The sequence below is a fragment of the Lampris incognitus genome, chromosome 1, assembly GCF_029633865.1.
Source record: "Lampris incognitus isolate fLamInc1 chromosome 1, fLamInc1.hap2, whole genome shotgun sequence".
Lineage (NCBI taxonomy): Eukaryota > Metazoa > Chordata > Actinopteri > Lampriformes > Lampridae > Lampris > Lampris incognitus.
In genome coordinates this window covers 120,233,045-120,248,775 of record NC_079211.1, presented here as the reverse complement: position 1 = coordinate 120,248,775, position 15,731 = coordinate 120,233,045, and the positions used below count along the sequence as shown (strand labels likewise).

Below are 15,731 nucleotides of genomic sequence, written 5' to 3'. Positions count from 1 at the left end.
TATCGCCGTCACCCTGACAAGCCTGGCAGGTCGCCTGGTGGCTCCCGTAGAGGGGGGGGGGGTACTGTTAGGGCTCGGTCTGTTGACCAACCTGGCAACCAGCAATGAGAGCGGGGGAAGGGCGCGTCTGAAACACCTGCAGCCTACCTACTCGTTAACCACTCTAGTATAAGTTTGTTTGCTTTCCAGAACTCGTCGCGAGTTCGTCCTGAACAGTCCCGTGAGTAAATTCTTCGTCTCGAGTTTTGTGACATTTCTGTGTCTCCCGGTGGAGTACAGATTGTAGTATTCTCCGTGTTTTTGCTTGTTTGATTATTCCCTTGTGTCAGTTCTCCTTGAGAGCTTGTTCGGAGAAGAACTCTCTTTGTGTTTTCCCCATTGGATTTTCCCATCGTGATTTCCTAGTTGAGATCAAGTTTTTGATATTCTAATTTCTCCTCTCTCACTGTGGATCTTATTACTCGGTTGGACTTCTACCTTAAAGGAGCAGTTTGTGTTTTTTCCCCTTTCGGACTTTAAAGGAGCAGTTTGTGTTTTTTTCCCTTTCGGACTTTAAAGGAGCAGTTTGTGTTTTTTTTTCCCTTTCGGGCTTTAAAGGAGCAGTTTACGTTTTTTCCCTTTCGGACTTTAAAGGAGCAGTTTACGTTTTTTCCCTTTCGGACTTTAAGGGAGCAGTTTACGTTTTTTCCTTTTCGGATTAAGGGGGCAGTTTACGTTTTCCCATTTTTAAGAAGCTATTCTCAAGTTCCGCCTGAAGCGCCTCCCCCTTCTGTCCAGGCCCGGCCGGCTCTCCTCTACGAGTCCTGCCAGGTTGGTGCTTTACTTTGTCTTGTGTTGTCGCTATTGGGTTCGTTCTACAAACCTTAACAGTGACGCACTGACAGAAATATTGCTGTCTCTCGGTCTTGCTTCTTTCCCTCCCGTCTTATTTCTTTCCATCTTTATTACAAAAAAAAACCTTTTGTGATCCTTTCCAGACAAAACATATTGAAATCATGCTTGTTCAATGAATGATATACAAGCAAACTGGGCAGATTCTGTGTTGTATGAATCTCCAGCATACTTCCATCTCCCCTGTTAAAGTGTGTTGTTTCCTTCTACTAATGAGACGTTACAACTCGTTTCAACCCCACGGGGCTATAAACTTTAATAATAACTTCGGCACGTAAGGTTATGCATCATGCTCGGTCCGTTATTCCAGGTGCAACAACCTAAACGACCCCTGTGTAAACAAGGAACTAAACAATGGTTCCTAACAATAGTTCCTATTGTTACATCCTTTCTCTTTTCAGTTTCTTCTTTTTTTTTAGAACCTTTAATACATTTGCACAACATTTGTGATTCACTTTTTTTTCTTTTTCATTCATGCCCCCCCCAAAGTCCATTAGTGCTACAGATCCATTCATCTATGTGAGGTCACAAAGTCTTTGTATCGCTGCGGCTGCACAACAGAGCGGCCTGATCTGGTGGTAACAGGGTTGGCCCTGTCACCAGTGTCCTTGGTTTTGTTTCCTGCTAAGACACTGCGAGAAGGAACACTCTCTGAATGTCCAGGTTCAACACTCTCTGGCTGACTGGGGCTGCTGATCTCCATGTCCATAGTGTCAGTGAAGATTGCCCCTGGTGCATGCCTGAGGTGTCTGCGATTTCTCCTGATGACACCACCCGTGTGCAGCTGGACCTCATAGGATCTCCTATCGACCGGCCTCAGCACCTTGCCCACTCTCCAGCCAGTGTGGGGTGCGAGAGGCTGAACTCTCACACATTCACCTGGGGCAAGCGTGTCCAAGTCTTTAGCCGACCTGTCGTAGTATGCCCTCTGCCGTTGTTGGTTATTTTGTAAATCCTGTTTCACCTGCACAACTTTCGGCTGTAACAGGCTTGCCTTGGTTGGCAGTAGTGTTTTGGTACGGCGACTGAGCAGCCGCTGTGCTGGTGTGGTATCAGTACCCTGTGATGGTGTGTTGCGGTGGTCCAGAAGGGCGAGATAAGGATCCCGTCCAGCAGCCTTGGCTTTGAGCAAGAGTCTTTTTGCTGTCTTAACAGCTGACTCAGCTTTGCCGTTGCTTTGCGGGTAACCTGGTGATGAGGTTTTATGTTGAAATCCCCACAGTCGACTGAACTTCTGGAATTCTTGTGACGAATACTGTGGGCCATTGTCCGAGATTACAATATCTGGGATACCTTGGCGGGCAAAATGAGCTTTCAGCTTCCGTATCACTGTGGTTGACTTGGTATCTGCCAGGTAATCTATTTCCCAAAAATTTGAGAAAAAAATCAACAATTATGAGGTAGTCTTTGTTTTCAAACATGAACAGATCCGTGCCCACCTTTGCCCACGGCCTGCTTGGCACATCATGTGACATTAGTGTTTCTTTTTGTTGTTTAATGTCCATTGATCTGCAGATGTCACACTTTGCTATATATGATTTTATTTGGTCGTTCATGCCCTGCCAATAGACACACTCCCTAGCCCTCCGTAGGCATCCTTCCACACCCAGATGTGATGCGTGTAGGCGGCAAGTGATGTCTTTCCTCAATGCATCAGGGATGACAGCGCGCTCACTCCTGAACACTATTCCATCTTGGTGGCTTAACTCCTCTTGGAATGAGAAGTAGGGCTTGATTTCCCTTGGTGTTTTTGACTTATCGTCAGGCCATCCTTGCTGCATCATTTTGATGAGAAGCTGCAGTGTTTCATCCTCTTTCGTGGCAGATCGTATATCATGTAGCCTGTCTGCTGCGATAGGTAAGTGTTGTGCCATGTTGACAGTCTCTAGTTCTGCATCCGGTGCACTCTCAGGAAGATAAGCTCTGCTCAGAGTGTCTGCTAGCAGCATGTCTCTACCTGGCACATATACTACATCTAGATCATACTTTTGTATGTGCAGCATCATTCCCTGCAGCCTTTTGGGTGCACTTAGTAGAGGTTTTCTCACTATTGTTTCCAACGGCTTGTGATCACTTTGCACCGTCACTTTTCGGCCGTATGTGTACTGGTGAAATCTTTCCATGCTAAAAACCATTGCTAAGAACTCCTTTTCTATTTGTGCATACCCACGCTCTGTTTGAGTGAGTGCTCTGCTTGCAAATGCTATTGGCTTACCCATCTGCATGAGCGCTGCGCCTAAACCTGTGTCTGAAGCGTCACACTGCACTGAGTTCCTCATCTGGGTTGTAATATTTCAGTACTGGGACCTTTGCTATAGTCTCTTTCAATTTGAGGAAAGCCTCCTCATGCTGTGCTGTCCAGTTCCACTCCCTGTTTTTGTGTGTCAAATCTCTCAACACTATGCACTGGTCTGAGAGGTGGGGACAAAACTTGGCTAGATAATTTACCATACCTAGCAGCCTTTGCACTCCTTTCACATCAGTCGGTGCCGGCATCTTCTCAACGGCAAGCACTTTCTCTGGATCCGCCCTGAGTCCATCAGCCGTCAGGCGGTGTCCAATGTATGTGGTCTCCTTTTGTCTCAGCTTGAATTTGTCTTTGTTCAGCTTGATGTTCTTTTGTCTGCATCTTTCAAGAAACAGTCTCAGTTTTCCATCATGGTCACGCTCAGCTTCCTCCTGTGTTTCCCCTTGGCCTGTGATCAGTACATCGTCAGCTATAATGTACAAGCCCGGTACACCGTCCAGCGCTTGTGTGAGCTTTCTCTGAAAGATTTCTGGGGCCGGACTTATCCCCATTGGCATCCTCAGCCACCTGTAACGTCCGAATGGAGTGGCAAATGTTGTTAAATAGCTGGACTCCTCCTCCAGCTGCACATGCCAGAATCCACTCTTGACATCACACACTGTGAACACTTTTGCTTTGACAAGTCCGGTAAAATGTCCTCAATGGTTGGCAGTGGGAAGTGACTGCGCTTTAGAGCTTTGTTCAAAGGCTTGGGATCGATACACACTCTTGGTTTCCCACTTGGTTTCTGTACCACCACCATTGCACTGATCCAATCTGTACTGCATTCCACAGGTGTTATGATCCCTCTTTGCTGTAGGTCCTGTAGCTCGTCCTTCAGTGGTTTCATCATGGCGACTGGGACCCGCCTCTTTGGCAGCTGTACTGGTTTCACTGTGCTGTCCACCTCTATTTTGTATTTTCCCTCGAGGCAGCCATCGCCAATGAACACATCAGCATACTCATCTTTAATTGGCCCCTCTATCCACTGTCCTGTTGTTGTTTCTGTTGTGACAATACTGTCTATTGTCATGATGTTTTCATATTGCACTTTTATCAATTTCATGGCCTCACTGGCTCTCCTACCCAGCAGAGGCACTGTACCAGCTGCATTCACCACCTGGAACTCTAAGCGATATAGCTTGTTGTTTCTCGGGTTTCTTATTTTCACTTTACATTTTCCCAGTGGTTTTAATTTGGTTTTATTGTACATTACTAGTACACTCTTCGTGTGTTCTAATTTGGCATCTGGATTCAGCAGGTTAATTGGGATATTGCAACTGGCACCACAGTCTATTTGGAATTTGATCATGTCCTTGCCTAGAAGCATGCCAGCATAGAGAAGCTGAGTTTTCTTCATTTTCTCAGTTTCTTTTACACAGGTGGTAATATCTTCATATTCATCACTCTCAGATTCAGTTGTTATTTTACTCACATATTTCTTTTTCCTTAGTTCCGGTTTTACTCTGCATTTTGCTGCAAAGTGGTTCTCTCTTCCACACTTTGTGCACTTCTTCCCAAACCCTGGGCACTTTTGTTTACTTTTCTCATGCGTTTTTCCACAATATCTGCACTCCACAGTGTTGCTCGTCTGTTTCCGATACTGTGCTCCTTGCACTGCATGTACCTCTTCCACCATCGATCCCGAGATGGTTTTCATATTGTCCTTTGAGAGCTCAGCGGCTCTGCACAGCTGCAAACATGTATCCAGTGTCAAGTTTTTCTCTCGGAGCAGTCTTTCTCTAACGATTGTGTTGTTACCTCCACACACAATCCGATCCCGAATGAGCGAGTCTCTCACTGTCCCAAAGTTGCATGTTCTTGCCAACACTCTCAGTTCCATGACATAATGGTCTATATTTTCACTGGTGCCCTGGTTTTTTGTAAAAAAACGATAACGTTCCACAGTCTCGTTAACGCTGGGGTCGCAGTGATCATCAAACCTCTCGATAACGTCATCTAACGTCCATGCATCCTTCGGTGTGTCGCCCAGTAACGTGTCCATAAGTTCCCTGCCGCTCTCCCCGACAAGATAGCTGAAGAGTTTCGCCCTCTGTTTGTCATCGGCGTCAGCCATGGCTAAATCCACATACAGAGCAAACTCGTCCCTCCAGGCCTTCCATGTCCTCGAAAGGTTGCTTGAGTCCAGACACAACGTTTGCGGTGGTTTTAGCCCATCCATGTCACACGGCAGTCTCACGCTAGCAGCTAATGCTAACATATACTGAACGTTGCTTAGGAACACTAACCACTCTCCCACTCCTAGAAACTTTTCCGCACCAAACTTCAAACCGAGTCGTCCGCCGCTGCCACCATGTTAAAGTGTGTTGTTTCCTTCTACTAATGAGACGTTACAACTCGTTTCAACCCCACGGGGCTATAAACTTTAATAATAACTTCGGCACGTAAGGTTATGCATCATGCTCGGTCCGTTATTCCAGGTGCAACAACCTAAACGACCCCTGTGTAAACAAGGAACTAAACAATGGTTCCTAACAATAGTTCCTATTGTTACATCCCCTTGTGTATGTTTTGTCTGATCAGAGGTTTTCTTAGGCCTTTTTCTCTTCCCTGCTGCTGCCTCTGCCTCTTATCGTATATCTGTTTGGTGGCGAGGCTAGAGCTCTACACAATAAATGAGAAGATTGCTCTAAAGCATGATATATTTCATGGAGCTCCCTGTTCTGATCAACAGCTGTATGCCTTGACAACAATGACAGAATGATTACCTCTCAAATGGACTCTGACACCAACTGTTTAGATTGTATTTCTTTCTGACACTGCAAGAAGAAACACTGAGGAAACCAAAAGAATGAGTGAATCCCTTTAAACCAGGATGACGCTCAGCCATTTACTATCCCTTTTATTTGATAGAAATGTATTTGCTGTCCTGTGTGTGGGGTAGTGACAGGCGGGTAAATGCTACACAGATGTCATTGTCATCAACACCTTTCTAGATGTTTCATTGATATACATCTCTAGACACCTCCAGATGACTTAAAAATGTGCCACCTGTGTCTGGGTAGTGTAGCGGTCTATTCCATTGCCTACCAACACGAGGAATGCCGGTTCAAATCCCCGTGTTACCTCCGGCTTAGTCGGGCGTCCCTACAGACACAATTGGCTGTGTCTGCGGGTGGGAAGCCGGATGTGGGTATGTGTCCTGGTTGCTACACTAGCACCTCCTCTGATCCGTCAGGGCGCCTGTTCGGGGGGGGGGGGGAACTGGAGGGAATAGCATGATCCTCCCACGCGCTACGTCCCCCTGGCGAAACTCCTCACTGTCAGGTGAAAAGAAGCGGCTGGTGACTCCACATGTATCGGAGGAGGCATGTGGTAGTCTGCAGCCCTCCCCGGATCAGCAGAAGGGGTGGAACAGCGACCAGGACAGCTCAGAATAGTGGGGTAATTGGACAAGTACAATTGGGAGAAAAAGGGGGGGGTAAAAAAATGTGCCACCTGGTATCCAAAGTGCACCCCTCGATCCTTTTAATCCAGAGCCGATTGTTGCTTCATTCAGCCGCATCTGACAAAAACCTGATGGCTGTCATTGATGGATGTGGTGACAAATCCTACACAGCCAACTTCACTGGGAGCCCTTGTGTTTTCTAGCCATGTTGTCCTGCATCGACTGCTTGGTGCTTTTTAGCCTCTTCTATTCATAGGTCTCTTCTCTGCATCCTGACAAGTTGCTATTAGCTCTGCAATGTATACAGATTTTAGAGAGGTAGACCACAAGACTAGGTCTGGTCTGAGGTTCATCTTGGTACATGCAAGGGGAATTCACCTTGCGGTAGTCTACACAGAACCATATAGACCCAGCAGACTTGCACACAAGGATGATGGGGCTACACCAGTCACTGTTAGACTCCTCATTACCCCATTTACAGCATGGCCTTGATTTCTGCCGGAACTTTTTTTTTCTTTTTTCTTTTTTTTGGTGTTCAGGCAGCTGGTATGGACGTGAGCGCACCATCACACCTAGAGATATCACTATGTGGTGCTGTATGAGGTTTGTGCATCCTGGCAGGGGGGAGAACACATCAGCAAAGCCCTGTTGCAATGCGGCAACCTTGGCTTTCTGGCAGGTCAAGAGATGATTTCCACAATGGAGGGAGGCAAGATTGTTCGATGTTGAGACCTCCGGCCCCAACTCATCTCTCTCTGATACTACCATCACCAGAGAAACCAGGACCACCTCTCTCCATACTTTTAGGTGATTGAGGTGGTACATCTGTGTTATATCGCCCCTGTCATTACACACAACCTCATAGTCGACATCCTCCACTTGCCGTGTTACCTCAAAGGGCCCTAGCCACTTGGTGAGTAATTTGGAACTAGATGTTGGAAGTAATAAGAGGACTTTCTCTCTCGGTGCAAATTGATGCAGTCACGCTCTGCTGATATACAGGTGCTGTTGACATTCCTGGGCCTGAAGCAAATTCTCCCGTGATAACCATTCAAGTGTATGGAGTTTTGCTCTCAGAGCCAGGATGCATTTCGTTTTTACTGGTGCTTGGACCACTCTCCTTGCTTTCTTTAATCAGGTCCAACACATCTTTCAGCGTTCTGCCAAACAGCAATTCAAAGTGGGAAACCCCTGTAGAGGTCTGGGGCACCTCCTCTGGGATCCCACAGATCCCAGAGGACCCAACCGTTTTTCCCAATTACAGCTCTCCTTGTGTATGAACTTATGAATCATGGTTTTGAGTGTTTTATTAAATCTCTCCATGAGCTTGTCTGTTTGGGGGTGATACATGGCCGTGTGAATCGATTTTTTTGCATGATAATTTGTATAGGTCGCGAAGTGTTCATGACATAAATGATGTGCCCTGTTCCATCAGAATCTCTTTCGGGATTCCGACGCAGGAGATTACATGAAACAGTGCCTGCACAACACTTTTAGCCAAAATGCTGAACAATGGTACTTTTTTGGGATAACGCATTGAGTAATCCAGTATGACCACCGTTCGCTTCGATCTAATGCCCGACAAGGTCCATGCCAGTATGTTCAAATGGAACCTCAATTAATGGTAATGGGTGTAATGGGCGCAATGGTGCTTTTGGGGTGGCTGACTGGTTTACCAATTGACATTCCTGGCAAGACACACACCACCACCGTATGTCACCATGAATGCCAAGCCAGTAAAATCGAGCCATTATTAGGTCAAGTGTTTTATCATAACCAAGGTGACCGGCTATGGGGTTTTGATGGGCCACCAGGGAGATCAGTTCCTGGCGGCCTTTCGATACTAATAATTGAGTGGCTTCTTGCCTAGTTTGAGTATCATGACTCACTTGATAGAACCGGTCTCTAAGTGCAAAATATGGTGGAGTGAGCATGGCATCCAGGTGCACCTGTTGACCGTCGATGGTCATCACATGGTTATAGGCGAAAAACAGTGTGTCATTTCATGTCTGCTCGATGGAGAAGTCCTCCATTGGGCGGACCAGAACCATGGTCGACTCCCCCTTGCCTGACTCAGAAGATCTCGCATCCCCACTTAAAACCACTCACCACTCACACTCACGCTGTCTGCCTCACCACGTTAAGCCCCAGCCAATTCAAGCCTAGAACACAACAGGCGGGAACTAACCACGAACCTGTACTCTGTTTTTTTTTCTCCCCTGATATTTTATGTCATTGGCCACCACCACATACTTGCACACACCGAATTTCCACCCACGATGCCTTTACCAATGCCGCGGGCAGAACCAGGCTTTGATTAGATCAGCATCTGCCTGTGTCGACCAAAGCCTGATATATACTCCCTTAAATACGTACTGGCACGCTGTATCTCCCTTCCGGACAGGGCAAGGGGGCTGGCGGGCCAAGAACCTGGCCCACCTGGCCACCTCCATTAACGGAAACTCCCACTCCCAGTGGCCTGGTTTTTTGCACTGCCAGCACTCCTGGCTTGATGCTCAAGGTATTCCCTGTGGGTCTGGTGGAGCTGAGGCTGAAGCTGGGCCCTGTGGAGAAAGGAAGTGGGAGGGGTTAGACCGGGGATGCTGTGTAGGGGTTATGAACTGTGATGTGGAGGTATGTGTGAGTGTGTGTTTGTCGGGGGTTGTGTGTGAGTCCCCAGCTAGTTTCCTTCGCATGTCCAGGATTGAGCAGACCACCGGTGCCAGCCCCAGTCTGGAAGGGTGAGGTGGCCCTCCACCAGGGTTACAGCCCTATCCAGCTCATATGGATGGTGGCACTGGACCCAGTTGGCAGTTGCAGGGGGCTGGCAGGCAGTGAAATGCTCCAGTGCCACTAACTGAATGACATCATCACTGTCATCCAGGCCTGGTTGCAGCCATCATCTCACCATGTCCTAGAGCTACCATGCTAGAATGAAGGCATGTCCCCCTGCAATCTCCTGGGCAAGCTTCCTGATGTCCCTCTGGCTGAGCTCCACCTGGTCCAGGACAGCTCGCCGGATAGAATAGTAGTTTCCCTGGGTGGACACAGGTAGACCCATTCCTCCTCCAGCCGCCCACATACCGACACCATGCTTTTGAAGATGTTTAGAAAAGCTTCAGGGTTGTTGGTGGATGGTAACTTTGGGAGGGTGATCTTGGGCCGAGGAGATGGGAAAGCATCCAGATCACCCCCGTGGGCAGCCAAAGGGGAGTGCAGCATCTCCCTCAGCAAAGTCATGCTCTCTGCTTACTGAGCAGCCAGCCCCTGCCAGACTTGGGTTTGTTGTTGCTGCATTTTGACGAGACAGTGGAGGGCTCGCCCCAGCGGAGATTCCTGTTGCTCCATCTCACCCATACAGACCACCACTGTGGCAAAGCTGTTGCCATGACGGTTCAAGATGGAGGACGACACAGTTTTGGTGGAAATACAGGCTTGCTTTAATGAACTATTTACTCTTATACCATTACAGTGTAAAATATCTATTGTGCGCTCTGCACTGGCCGGTACTCAGTGGCATTTGAAGACTCCTTTCTCTCCCTCATCTCTGTCTGGTTCTCCAGAGACATCTTTCTCTCCGTCCTGCATTTCGCCATGTTTTTCAGTGTCAGTGTGTCAGTCCAGGACCCACCCTCACTGCGGAATATAAAGAGCAGTTTGCTAGTTGGCACACCTGAGGCTCGCTATCGTGCATCGACTCTCGCAACCCACGCCCCCTCTCTCTGCAGCTGATGCTAAACCACATCCCACTACCACAGTTGCATTCCTTAAAAATCTCGGGAGACTTTTCCCAGTCTTTTTAACTTTTCTCTAAAGAATAACTTCAAGGGATCGGGAATTGCAATTAAGAAACATCTTAAAAACTACTTTGTTTTTTTTCTTATGAAAGGTTTTGTGAATCACCATTGCAGATGGTTCTGATGATGAAGCTAACGCTGCCTCCCTCCCCTTACAAAGACCTTTCCAGCTGAGTGTGTTTTTTTTAAAGGATTTCCATTTAGTCCATTGCCTCTGCTTTGGTTGGGTCACAGCCCTTGCACATCCTTCCTGCCTATGCATCCCTTACACCACCAGTTTTCTCCTCTTCTCTGCTGTTGCTTTGGGTCTTAAGTGTCTGCCTGTGCCTCCTTGTCCTCACTGCAGCAGTTCAACAATATCTCTTTGCTTGAAGGCTTGACTTCGCCTCCTGCAATGCCTCGGATGGGGACCATTTTTTCCCTGTTGACAGCTTGGGAATAGTGACACAATTCACCTTGTCAAGGGCTCCTGAATGTGCCATTTCCAGCCTCCTCTCTTTGGCACATTTGTACTCTTCAGTTAGACTAGAGACAGGCAGCTCCAGATGCTCACATCTGTACAGGATCAATGTTATTTAAACAGAGCAGGAGTACTAGTACTATTTCTTGACACAGGACCTATTGCCTTCTTCAGTTTTTCGACCTTGGTGCTGTGGACCTCACAGAAGGTTAGTGGCCTGGAAAGAAGCCCAGACTGCAAAAACCAAAGCTTCATCTTTCCAGGCAGAAAGGTCCTGTCCATGCTGCTCAGGCATATAATGGTTTTTTGCCTGAGAAAAACACACAGTTTGTGTTTTTGTCACACTATTGTTATATACACTCTAATTTTTTTCCCGTCAATGTGACAAGAAATTTGAGGAATCGAGAAAGAAATAGAATTGAAAGTAATACCTGTAATTTTTATTGTACAGCATGCTATTCTTCAGTTTTTATTTGGCAGTGGTGTTCTCATGAGTACAATGCCAGGGAAATATGATACTGTGCATTAAACCAAATAGTTTTGCTGGATTAACCTTCTTAAGATGATTGGCTGTGTGATGGTATCATTCTCATAGCATATCTTTAGTCTTGTAAGCATTTTTAGACAATAAATCCAACATGACCTCTTTGTCTCACACAATTTTGATGATTTTCCTGGTTGTTTGGTGGTTTGTTTGCTATTTGCTGTTGGCTGCAGGGGCGCTGAAGCTTAGCCTCTGGGCCTATTGCCACCTTGTAAAACTTTCTTGTATATTCCAAGTGTGTCAGAAAGGCCAGTCAACTGTTTTTGTGCTCAATTAATTCTATAAATTAGTTGACTCTATTTACATCAACCGATAATTTGATACTGAACACAGGTACACTCCGTGAAGGATGCCTTTCACATCAGGGGAACAGGTTTACAGCTGTAATATATCATGCATGCCTCATGTATGTATAGCTATCATAGCTTGGCTCATGAATAATTCAACATGCAGTTTATTTCTTTATGTATGAATTCATGTTCCTCAGGGCTCACATCATGAGGACCTTATTCTCAACAAAACCACATAGATTATCACACAACAGCAGTTTGGTGAGAGTCAGTTGGCTCGATGTAGGTGTGTTGCATCAGGGCATGTGTGTGTGTGTGTGTGTGTGTGTGTGTGTGTGTAATGTGATCTTTAGACAGCTGTAGTGGCAGTAGACCTGATTTGCAGGGAGCTTGTTAAGATATGTGGCCCTGATATCGCAGCTGAAATGACTAGTTTATACTTGGTCTCATTGTGATTGAATGGTTTGCTGGAGTGATAAGCATTGTGATGACAGACCAAGGAGGAGAAGGAAGAAGGGGAGAGGGAGAATGGGTTTGATAAGGAATCTGTCCATTTTTATCTGCCCAAGCTGTTGACACCCGTCTCCTCTCCTCTCTTCTTTTACTCGTTTTGTCTTCCTCGGCCTGTTGTTGCTCTTCTGTCCGCTCCTATATTTTCCTCTCTGCTGTTCTCTTGTTGTCCTCTCCTCTCTGCTCACCTTCTCCTTTCCTTTCGTTCCAGTTCTCTTCCCCTCTATGTGTCTCTTCTCTCCTTCTACCCTGTCCTCTCTCCATCATCTCACTCCCATCCATCGTTTCATCTTTCTTCTCTCTTGCCTTCCTCACCAGAGATGTTATTGGACAGGGATAAAAGGGTGGCAAGACTGATTGAGTCTGATTGGTCATGCTTAGGTCACCTGTTGGTCAGCCACACACACACACACACACACACACACACACACACACACACACACGTGCGCACATGCACGCACGCACACACACACACAGTTGCTAGTGTCTTTGGTTGGACAGAGGCTCTAGACTGTGTCCAATCAATTTAAAACTCAGGCTACTGAAGACATGCAGTGGTAATCAGTGTAACCATCGCTGTGTTTGAACCTGTCTCTCTGTCAGATTGCCTGATTGGGTGAGAGTAATAGAGAGAGAGAGAGAGAGAGAGAGAGAGAGAGAGAGAGAGAGAGAGAGAGAGAGAGAGAGAGAGAGAGAGAGAGAGAGAGAGAGAGAGAGAGAGAGAGAGAGAGAGAGAGAGTTAGAAGGAGATACTAAAAAAGAGCCTTGTCTTTTTTTTTCCTGTGTGTGGGTGTGGGTGCGTTTGTGTGCCTGCGCTCCCTCTCTTAGTGTTTAGGTTATTACGTGCCTTGTGTTTCAACTAACCTTGATGGGAATGGGCCATGAATCCTAATTATGTTTCTTTTCTTCCCTCTATATCCTGCCTTCCTCCCTCCTATTTGCCTCTTTCTGTCTCTGTCTCTCTGTCTGTGTCTCTCTCTCTTTCTCTTTCTCTCTCACACACACACACACACACGCACACACACACACACTCTCTCTCTCTCTCCTCTACATTTTGGTTGTGTGTAGTGGTTCCTATGGTAACGCTGAGTCCATCCAGGATGACGGTGAAAGAGGGGGAGGATGTAGTGCTGACCTGTAACACCTCTGGAGTCCCTTCGCCTGAACTTATTTGGAACACGAACCCCTTGGTCACCAACTATGAGGTTAGTTTTCTTTCACCCCCCCCCCATCTCCCTCACACACAGACACACACACACAGACACAGACACACAGACACAGACACACACACACACACACACACACACACACACACACACACACACACACACACACACACACACACTTTGACTTTGTTCATACAGACACATAAAACCTCTTGGACATTAAAACGTATACAAGATATTGTTATATGTGTCTAGAGTTGGTATCAAATTGGTATCAGATAGCATGTTCAACATTATAAATGATTATTATTATTATCATTCAGACTTAAAAGACGTTTATTTAGCACAAGTGTACTCAGAAACTGTTTTAAATGTTTGAACTAACCAAGGACACCTTGGTTTATCTTGCCTCATGCACTTACACTGCTCCAAAGCCAACAGCATCATTGGCAAGATAAGCTGACTTTAGATGACTGTTTTCACCGTCTTTCACATATTTGAAACATTTTTCAGCAAGTTTTTTTCTTTCCCAGTCTATTTAAAAATTCGGGTATAGCAAAGATTTCAAGAGCAAATTCATCATATGAGCAGTCTAGTGGCAGTCTTTTTTACACAAGCACTAACAACCAAGACTCCTTATGATACACTAAAGAATACACTGGCTAAGTTCAATCATTGAGTGTTGTGTGACTGGGAAATTAACGTTTTCAATGCAGTGTGTTAAGTCGGTTCAGTGGTGATGATGATGATGATGATAATGATGATGATGATGATGATAATGATGATGAAGTATGCTAAACTGTGAGCATATATACTGTAGCAAATTTCGGATCAACAAAAACAAACTGCCGCCTATCTCAGTTTAAAACCAGTCATTTCAGATGCATATGGAGCAAGATGGAATACATATGTATGAATGAGAGGGAGGACAGTGGAATGGCGAGGATGCAAGGAGTAGAGGTAACGAAGGCATATGAGTTTAAATGCTTGTGGTCAACTGTTCAAAGTAACGGGGAGTGCAGAAGAGAGGTGAAGAAGAGAGTGCAGGCAGGGTGGAGTGGGTGGAGAAGAGTGTCAGGAGTGATATGCGACAGAAGGGTACCAGCAAGAGTTAAAGGGAAGGTTTACAAGATGGTTGTGAGACCAGCTATGTTATATGGTTTGGAGACAGTGGCACTGACAAAAAGACCGGAGGCAGAGCTGGAGGTAGCAGAGTTGAAGATGCTAAGATTTTCATTGGGAGTAATGAAGAAGGACAGGATTAAGAATGAGTACGTTAGAGGGACGTCTCAGGTTGGACGGTTTGGAGTCAAAGCAAGAGAGGCAAGATTGAGATGGTTTGGACATGTGTGGAGGAGAGATGCTGGGTATATTGGGAGAAGAATGCTGAATATGGAGCTGCCAAGGAAGAGGAAAAGAGGAAGGCCAAAGAGGAGGTTCATGGATGGTGTGAGAGAGGACATGCAGGTGGCTGCTTTGACAGAGGAGGATGCAGAGGACAGGAAGAAATGGAAACCGATGATCTGCTGTGGCGATCCCTAATGGGAGCAGCCGAAAGTAGTAGTAGATTTCAGATGCATACAGAGCCTGTGCTTGTTGTGTTGCAACATCTGAACCTGTGTGGCTGTCAATGAAAAGCGATGAATCCTACTGATAATCTCCTGCTGAGATACACATAAACGGATGTGTCCTCATTCATTCAGATCCAGGCGTCAGGCCAGATGTCGTTGCTGCATCTGTCCCATGTCTCATCGCTGGACCACAACAGCAAGATCACCTGCACGGCTGAGAACATCGTGGGGGAGAAGGAGTCCTCGCTGCTGCTGGATATACTCTGTAAGTTTAGTCCAAATCTTTAGCCTAAACTCAAAGGTCACGGCGTACAGACAAGACTTTGCAGTAATGTAACAGCAGGGACAGGGTAACCGAAAAGGAGCTGGAATCAATACGGATAAATATCACCAAATGTTGCTCAAGTATCACAGATTTTAAATCATGCAATAAAAAAGCCACAGAGACCACAACCATTTTCCTTCTCTTATAGCCTGAATTACTTTTGTGTGCCGCTAAATTGTTTTTTGTCCAGTGCCCTAGCTCTATCTTTCCTTCCAGTTTCCAAGTCTGTTTTTTTTTTATCCTTGCTTTATCTGTCTAACACCTGCTCTCCTTTTCCTTCCCCTCTTAATCCAGATCCTCCCAACATCACAAAGCTAAGTGGTGCAGTCTCGGACCACCAATGGTGCATCCCCTTCAGCGTGGCAGGTAGGACGGGACACGTCTCGGCCTGGTGACTGCACAGTACTGAGCAAAAGTGTGTTTTAGTTTGACATGCATATGAAATTAGCAAAGTTACCACAACTGCTGTCACACTTTTATT

At 46.2% G+C, this 15,731-nt stretch overlaps 1 protein-coding gene across 1 annotated transcript in view; it reads left to right on the top strand.

Annotated features, from left to right (window-relative positions):
- The window catches only part of ntrk2a (neurotrophic tyrosine kinase, receptor, type 2a), a 146,890-nt gene that overhangs the window by 24,514 nt on the left and 106,645 nt on the right, over positions 1 to 15,731 (top strand). Inside the window, exons 6-8 of the mRNA XM_056279236.1 lie at positions 13,257 to 13,393; positions 15,058 to 15,190; positions 15,545 to 15,616. Coding sequence (XP_056135211.1) covers positions 13,257 to 13,393; positions 15,058 to 15,190; positions 15,545 to 15,616 — 342 coding nt within the window. The remainder of the gene's footprint in view (positions 1 to 13,256; positions 13,394 to 15,057; positions 15,191 to 15,544; positions 15,617 to 15,731) is intronic.